The sequence below is a fragment of the Eutrigla gurnardus genome (assembly GCF_963514095.1).
Source record: "Eutrigla gurnardus genome assembly, chromosome: 20".
Taxonomy (NCBI): domain Eukaryota; kingdom Metazoa; phylum Chordata; class Actinopteri; order Perciformes; family Triglidae; genus Eutrigla; species Eutrigla gurnardus.
This window is the reverse complement of record NC_139931.1, coordinates 15558893-15566974: the sequence shown is the minus strand read 5'-3', so window position 1 is coordinate 15566974 and position 8082 is coordinate 15558893. Positions and strand designations below refer to the sequence as shown.

Below are 8082 nucleotides of genomic sequence, written 5' to 3'. Positions count from 1 at the left end.
CGGATTATTATCGCGTAATCAAGGAGCCAATGGGTGAGAACAACCGTCTGACACACTTGATCCGGATAAAAAAAAAAGATGCTCTCCGTGCTGTTTATTTCATGATATTTTGTAATGTCTGCCATGTTGCGTGCAGAGAAATCACACGTTTCTCCATCCCTTGTAGACTTTTCCACGATGGAAACCCGCCTGCAGAAGCGACACTACCACAAGCTCACGGAGTTTGTGGCCGACGTGACCAAAATCTTCGACAACTGTCGCTATTACAACCCCAACGACACCCCCTTCTTTCAATGTGCCGAGGTGCTTGAAGCCTTCTTTGTACAGAAGCTGAAAGGTTTCAAAGCGAGCAGGTAAGGTCAGGTGCTCCTCCTGCCGTGGACGTCAGAGGTTCCCCACTTTCTCTCTCCCTTTTCCATGCTCATGTTTACGTGAAGCTGTGACTCACCGGCTGTCATGTCTTTTCCTGATTTATGCATTTATACCTATCATTTCCTGTTTTGAACTTTGTTTATACCACGGGCATGTGTAGTAGGTGTCATTTTGCAGTAGAATGTGCTTTACTTGTAGACTAGGCTTTAAACTCTTACTGTTGCTTGGCTGCACTAAAACCAGCTGGAAACAGCATTAAGACACGATGTCTTAACAACACTTAGCGCCGTGTTACATCTGTATCGTGTGTCATTCTCGCATTCGTGTCTGTTCACCTTTTTGCTGCATGCCTTTTTGATTTATGCCATCCCATTTTCTTTCTTTCTTACAGATTGTCAGATTCTTAAGTGGGCCAGTCTAGCTGGAGTCTGGACTGGATGCTGGGGGGGTCTCTTGTAATAATGACACGGAGACTTTCTATTTCCAGAAACAAAAATACACAACAAAAAAAAATCTCACACACAAAACGCACACAAACACCAAATGTGCTTTCATGTATATGCCACTAACACTGTTGGTTATAATATTCAGTTTAATCCTCATGGCAGCCATGTTGACCTGCGTTTATCATGTAATCGAGGGACACGCTTTCTTCTCACCATCTCCCTGAATCTGGCCTTTTGTTTGAACAGCACATCACACTAGCTAGGATGGGATTTTAAATGCATTCGAGTTCCCTGACTTGTATTTATTTTCTGTTATGCATCTGAGTTGGATTAGATAATGTTGCCAGATATAACAAAAAATATATAAAGCTGCATATTTTTATTATCTAGAGATATTTATGAGAAGTTTTGTATGTTACATCCCCCGTTGAGCTGGTTGTGAAGGTGGCTGTCTTGATTGTACATATTTTTATCATGTACAGTGGTTGTAAGATATGTCTAACTCTGTGATTGAATGTTTTAAATAATTATGAAACAAATCATTTTTAGATGGTATTTTATGAAACTAAAATGTCCCACAAAGAGTGAGGAGTCGTGAGCTCGCCCTGTTCCTCGCTTCACAAAGTAACCTCAGTTTGTAGTCGCGGAAGGTTTCCTTCAGTCACCAAGGCATTCCCGGGTAAATGACACCAACATGGCTGCAGGATCCTCCGCCGACCCCTTTGCGTCCTCTTGTGTCTGTCTGTCGAGATGTCGCCACCATGAACAAAAATGCGAAGGGCTCTCAACTTTCCCCCCCTCCCCCCCTCTCTCCGCATCCTGTAGGTCCCATAACAACAAGCTACAGTGTTCGTCAGCCTCTTAGAGAGCATCGCACATTGCTCAAACAAAATGCACTTGCCAAGAATATGGCTTTTCTGAACAGTAACTCTGTGACGGACTCTGCCTCATCCTGTGTTTGGGATCCGCTCCTGGTGACCGTCGGTGCAACCAGCACTGCTGCTTTCACAGAGCTGTTCAGTCAGAGCTGCCCACTCGCAGCTCTAAGGGACCTTTTTGGACCTGCCTTCATCAGTGGGACTGTACTGAGGACCGTGAGCAACTGAGGCATTTCAGAAGAAAGTTTACCTCGGAGAAAAGACTCTTTAAGGAGCTCTCATATTTCCATGTTTATTTTTGTTTCGTTTTTTTATTTTTTTTATCTCAGTGTTTTTCTTTTGTTTTTCTTTCTTGTTAAAACCCCTCCTCAGACCACCCTTGTGGTCATCGTGTCCAATGAGAAATAGGAAATTCAATACTGATGTACAACGGCTGAGTTTTACTGAGCCTAACGTGTCATGAGTTTTGTGTCTAAATTGGGATGTCACAGTGGAACAAGGTTTTTTTTTTTGTTTTGTTTTCCTCTCCCGTTTCCACGTATTGTTTAGTCTGAAGTGGCATGAAAGAGTTGTACTGAATATCTGGACATCAGTAGACTGCTTGGTTGACCTACTGAAAGGACAGTAATAAGCTATCGTAAACAGCTCTGCAGTAGTGACTGATCGAGAAGGATGAAACAACGTATTTGAAGGCTCCTGCCCTGTTTGTAAAAAAAAAACCTTTAAAAAAACTGTCAGATTTTGACTTGATTTCTTTTTCTTTTCTTTTTTTTGTATTACATCTGAAGAAATATTGATGTATATGGAACTTAATAAAAACAAAAAGACTGATATCTTCCTCGTGTGTTTGTGGCAGACTGACATGTGGTGTGTGGGAGTGTTGACGTCTGTGTTTGTGCTTAGGAATCGCATTATAAAGCAGGGACCGAATGATATATTAAGTTAATTAGAATAACGGATAAAGAGCTGGCAAAGAGTTGGGTTTGCTAAGTCTTAAGTCTGTCATGCATATTATCTTATCCTGCATGTTAATTGAAAAACGTCTGATATGGTCGACAGTATGACATTTCTCTATCCCCAAAGGAAGTTGAAAGATGGTTTAGTATGAGCTGATACAGATACAACCCTGTATTCAGAGAGATAAAGGTATTTGCTCATATAAGTTTGACAAAATGGCCACGACAGAGACATGTCTTCTTCTCTTTAACTCGGGACTTTTGTTTCACGGAAGATTTGAAACACGACGCGGTTTATAGGAATTCGTGTCACTCTGTACGGAATGTACCGATCCAGGAACAGTTTATCCCTCCTAAGCGTTCAATGGAAATAACTAGAGATATCAAAGAAAACCGACCCAGAGTCAGATTTTTAAGCAGGTTATCCACGAGCAAGGAAATATCGCGATAGTAGGGCGCGGTGACGACATTTCCTGCTTGCGCGGTGATTTCTTTTAAATGGGCCAATGAACGGCGGCGGCCGAATGCTTCTGCTCGAACGGCCCAATCAGGAGGCTTTGTTGCGGGAATTTAAAGGTCTGTGCGGCACTTTTTGTGTAGTACAACTCTTTGAGGATCAGGTAAGCGCGTGTCAACTACTTTCGCCGTTTTATTTAACGAAATGTACTTTTGTATTCGAAAAAAATACATTTTATCCACTGTTGTGTTGTGTTGTGACGTGCTAACGATACGCCCGACACCAGCGAGCTGTCAGTCGGCCTGTTTTAAATGTCAAACCGACGGTTTGACATTCAGCTCGCGGTAGGCAGTTCAAATTCGCACCGGCTAACTTTTCTTCAATTGTGTTTGCAGGAATAACTCCACTTAAAAACGTATTTCTCACCGTTGCTACGTCTCCTTGTCGCTTGGGAAAATGTCTGAGAGCGTTGAACGTCTCAACCAGTTCAAGAACAAAGGCAAAGACGCCAATGTGAGTACTCGCATTAAGTTAGCGTATTAGCATCGCTGTCCACGAGTTGCAGTTTTTTTTATTAATGTGACGTCGTTTGAAATGAACGCAGGAACTTCGACGCAGGAGAGTGGAGGTGAACGTGGAGCTCCGCAAGGCGAAGAAAGATGATCAGATGTTCAAAAGGAGAAATGTGGCCGCGTTTCCTGACGAGGCCACTTCTCCTCTCCAGGAAAGAACCCAGAACTGCCAGGTATGCCGCCTTTCTTTTTCTTTTCTTTTCTTTTTTTTTTTTTTTACATTTTAATCTTATTTAAATCCAGGAAATGTTTAGTCCTTGCTCAATCTGGCGTCGCACAAATTAAATGTTTTTAATGTAAAAGGAATGACTACTTGTACAAATGACTATTCAGCTCTCTCCACATTAATGCACTATAAAATAATTGCTGTTGTGTGACTATGCAGGCTGCCAGACCGTGGACAGTTGAAGAGATTCTCAGGGGACTGAACAGTGGTGGTGGTGTCGAGTCCCAGCTCCAGGCCACACAGGCTGCAAGGTCAGAATGCCCCCGTTTTACAGATGTCAATCTGCACGTCTACTTATTGCCATGGCAACTCACTAATTCTACTGTGCTGTCCTGACTGCAGGAAGCTCCTGTCCCGTGACAAGAATCCTCCCATCAACCAGATGATCGCTGCTGGCCTCATCCCCAAGTTCGTCTCCTTCCTGGGGCTGGTGGACTGTCCTCCGATCCAGTTTGAGGCATCCTGGGCTCTGACCAACATCGCCTCTGGGACATGTGACCAGACTGCTGCAGTTGTTGAGGGCGGGGCCATTCCTGCCTTCATTGGCCTGGTCACGTCCCCCCATCAGCACATCAGCGAGCAAGCAGTCTGGGCCCTTGGAAACATTGCTGGTAAGTAGCAGAATGATTTATATGTTTTAGCTCTCATGCCTGTCTGGTTGGAAGTAATGTTGTGTATTTATCTTTTTGTTTGTTTTTTTTAGGCGATGGGTCAGCTCTTAGAGACCGGGTCATCAAGCATGGAGCTGTGGCCCCTTTGCTCAGTCTGCTGGCTGTCCCTGACCTCTCTTCATTGAACGTAAGCTTCTTCTTTCTTTGTTTTTTGTGTATAAATTCAAATTTCTTATTTTTACCCACTAGGGAGTGCTCTTACTCAACCAAAAGGCTGCTTTGTACCAAACTAACCCTGCCCTTCTCTTATACTGTATTTCTCTGCAGATTGGCTACCTGAAAAATATTACATGGACAGTGTCTAACCTCTGCCGCAACAAGAACCCCTCCCCCCCTATGGGTACGATCCAACAGCTCCTACCTGCTCTGATTCGTCTACTGCACCATGACGACCTGGAGGTGTTGGCCGATGCGTGTTGGGCTGTTTCATACCTGACGGACGGCGCCAATGACCGCATTGAGGTTATTGTCCAGACCGGCTTGATTCCCCGCCTGGTGAAGCTGCTTGGCTTTGAAGACCTCACTGTTGTTGTATGTATAATCTTTTTATTGTTATTACATCAGAACTGTAACTGTTGGATCTTTTTGTAAAGCTGATGTCCTCAGATTGTAAATAACCCCTTCCACCCTTCCCTCAGACCCCAGCGCTGCGTGCCATCGGCAATATTGTGACCGGTACAGATGAGCAGACTCAAGCGGTGCTGAATGCCGGGGTCCTGGCCATGTTCTCCCGGTTGCTGTCTCACAAAAAAGCCAACATTCAGAAGGAGTCAGCCTGGACTCTGTCAAACATCACAGCAGGGAAGGACGGCCAAATCCAGGAGGTCATCGATGCAGGCCTCATTCCGTACTTGGTCGACACACTTGTGCGGGTACGGTTTCTGCTCTACAACACAGATGCCCACAAATCTTTTCTCATTGTTCAGGTCTTGTCAATGTGGTTTAATATGTCCTTCTCTTTTCTATGCAGGGTGACTACAAAACTCAGAAGGAGGCTGTGTGGGCTGTAACAAACTTCACCAGTGGGGGCACTGTTGAGCAGCTGGTATACCTCGTTCAGGCCAATGTGCTCGAGCCACTTCTGGATCTACTCTCTTCTAAGGACAGCAAAACTGTCCTCGTCATCTTGGATGCCATCACCAATATCTTCATGGTGAGTGCATGTTCATGGAGAAATGGATTTGTGCGTTATCACTTTTGCCGGCTCTGATTAATCTGATATGCATCATTGGAGGTGATGAGATGGCTGTGAAATTCTTTTGCTGATGTGTTTTCTACCAGGCCGGAGATAAAATTGGGGAGTCGGACAAGTTGAGTCTAATGGTTGAAGAATGCGGCGGACTGGACAAGATTGAGGCTCTGCAGTCTCACGAGAATGAGATGATCTACAAAGCATCACTCAATCTGATTGAGAAATACTTCTCTGATGAGGTAAGTCGCATAAAAGTGTTTGAACTGATTTTTAAACTAGAGGTTTCATGCCCCTGAGTGGTCTTAATGTTTTTTATATATATTTCTGATTTTCTTTTGACAGGATGAGGAGGTACAGTCTGTAGTCCCAGAAGCAACTGGTGACGGATATGCTTTCCAGATCAATGAAAACCAGAGCACTTTCAATTTCTAAATGACTCTCTACTCAACCTCTACCCATCTTTACTGTCTACTCAACCTCTACTCCTCTTTACTGTCTTCTCATCGTTACCGTCTGTCTTTTGTTCATGTTATTGTGAAGTTCTTTTGTATGTAGTGTACATACTGTTTTAATATGTAAAAATAAAACATGACTGTAAATAAAGTTGTGGGATCATGTGTGGTGTTTTGATGTTTGTATATATCCAGTTTATACCCAGGGGGCAAAATCCCAGTTTTTTGAAAAACGGACACGGAGCGTTGTAAAAGGTTTGACACCAGAAATGATATCTAGGAACTTCAAGGATTAAAACCTGGGTGGACAACCCGGTCAACTAGCTGCTGGAAAGCTACAGGGGGGCCAAAACCCCTTTCTTGGGTCATTTTGCTGGCGAAATGATGTAAATGCAAATATTTAGGTACTACAATCGCATAAATAGTCATACAACTATAACATTTGGCAGAGAGTATCTTGACACATAGGGGGAGGCATGAAAAAAAGATTCTGGGGTTTGTTGCAACTCCATTTTAAGATATCACCCTCAACATCCCAAAAAAGACAAAAAAAAAGTACTGTTCGCCTGACAAATTCTCATGAAAATTATTATTTTTCAGCACTTTATGGAGAATATCTATGCCTAACATGTATATAGAAAATTTCCTTAATTCATAAGCTTCCATTTGAGTCCAAGATAGCCTTTCTATCTCAAAAGCCCCACTTGCTGTGGCCAATGGTCTTCTCTATCTATCTGTTCACTTTGGGGAGACCAGAAATAGAATGGTTTCTGATCATGCCAGTTAACATGTAGTTTTTCACAATAGGTGTTGCATTGTTTGGAGACAGCCTGTAGCTTTCCAGTAGCTAGTAGAAAGGCTATCTTGGACTCAAATGGAAGCTTATGAATTAAGGAAATTTTCTATATACATGTTAGGCATAGATATTCTCCATAAAGTGCTGAAAAATAATAATTTTCATGAGAATTTGTCAGGCGAACAGTACTTTTTTTTGTGTCTTTTTTGGGATGTTGAGGGTGATATCTTAAAATCGAGTTGCAACAAACCCCAGAATCTTTTTTTCATGCCTCCCTCTATGTGTCAAGATACTCTCTGCCAAATTGTATAGTTGTATGACTATTTATGCCATTGTAGTACCTAAATATTTGCATTTACATCATTTCGCCAGCAAAATGACCCAAGAAAGGGGTTTTGGCCCCCTGTAGCTTTCCAGCAACTAGTTGACCGGGTTGTCCACCCAGGTTTTAATCCTTGAAGTTCCTCGATATCATTTCTGGTGTCAAACCTTTTACAACGCTCCGTGTCGTTTTTTTTGCTTTGCCCCCTGGGTATTATTCACTGTGTTCATTTGGTCTATGGATATTCACAAAAAATAACTAATGGCGCATTTACAGTATAGCATATCTATGACACGTCTTGACATTTATCTGTGACAGCGATTCAATCATGTGATGTCACATGCTATATCCATATTTTTATACACAGGGTTGATGGAAATAAGAGGCACTCTGCACTTTTTCCTTACATTGCTGCCCCCTTGCCAGAGTTTCTATGACCTGATGCTCCAGGATTGGCCGTAATGTGCTGGTCCATTTGTGTGCTGACCTTCCTGAGTCTAGGCACCTTACTGGAGCTCATTCGCACCACAATCTGGTTCAAAACTACTAAATAAACAGATGTGAACCAGCAGGTGCCATCTTGGATTTGATCCTGTATAACCCCTTCTCAGCTGGCCACCTCATTGATTACATCCACAGTTTATACTAGTGAATGCATTACAGGACTGTTGTACAAAAATGTTTAAAGAATAGTTTGACTTTATGTTTTTCTCTTTAACAGTTGACATTGTTTAGATGGAAG

At 42.8% G+C, this 8082-nt stretch overlaps 2 protein-coding genes across 6 annotated transcripts in view; both read left to right on the top strand.

Annotated features, from left to right (window-relative positions):
- The window catches only part of bptf (bromodomain PHD finger transcription factor), a 23446-nt gene extending 20917 nt beyond the window's left edge, over positions 1-2529 (top strand). For 4 of the 5 annotated variants that reach the window (XM_084036796.1, XM_084036793.1, XM_084036795.1 and 1 more), the window contains 3 exons: positions 1-33; positions 167-353; positions 1644-2529. The exon at positions 1-33 is cut by the window's left edge and continues 52 nt beyond it. In XM_084036796.1, the coding sequence (XP_083892922.1) occupies positions 1-33; positions 167-353; positions 1644-1683 (260 nt within the window). In that variant the 3' untranslated portion in view covers positions 1684-2529. Of the gene's footprint in view, positions 34-166; positions 354-763 lie in introns of all 5 variants that reach the window. The other variant, XM_084036794.1, reaches the window with a different exon arrangement.
- A 723-nt stretch (positions 2530-3252) lies between these two features.
- Positions 3253-6387, top strand: kpna2 (karyopherin alpha 2 (RAG cohort 1, importin alpha 1)). The gene is made up of 11 exons (XM_084036682.1): positions 3253-3272; positions 3505-3622; positions 3714-3854; positions 4067-4158; positions 4250-4518; positions 4611-4705; positions 4846-5109; positions 5217-5450; positions 5549-5731; positions 5860-6009; positions 6113-6387. Exons 2-11 carry the CDS (start codon positions 3566-3568, stop codon positions 6200-6202), a joined length of 1575 nt encoding a protein of 524 aa, XP_083892808.1. The 5' UTR covers positions 3253-3272; positions 3505-3565; the 3' UTR covers positions 6203-6387.
- The last annotated feature ends 1695 nt before the right edge of the window (positions 6388-8082 follow it).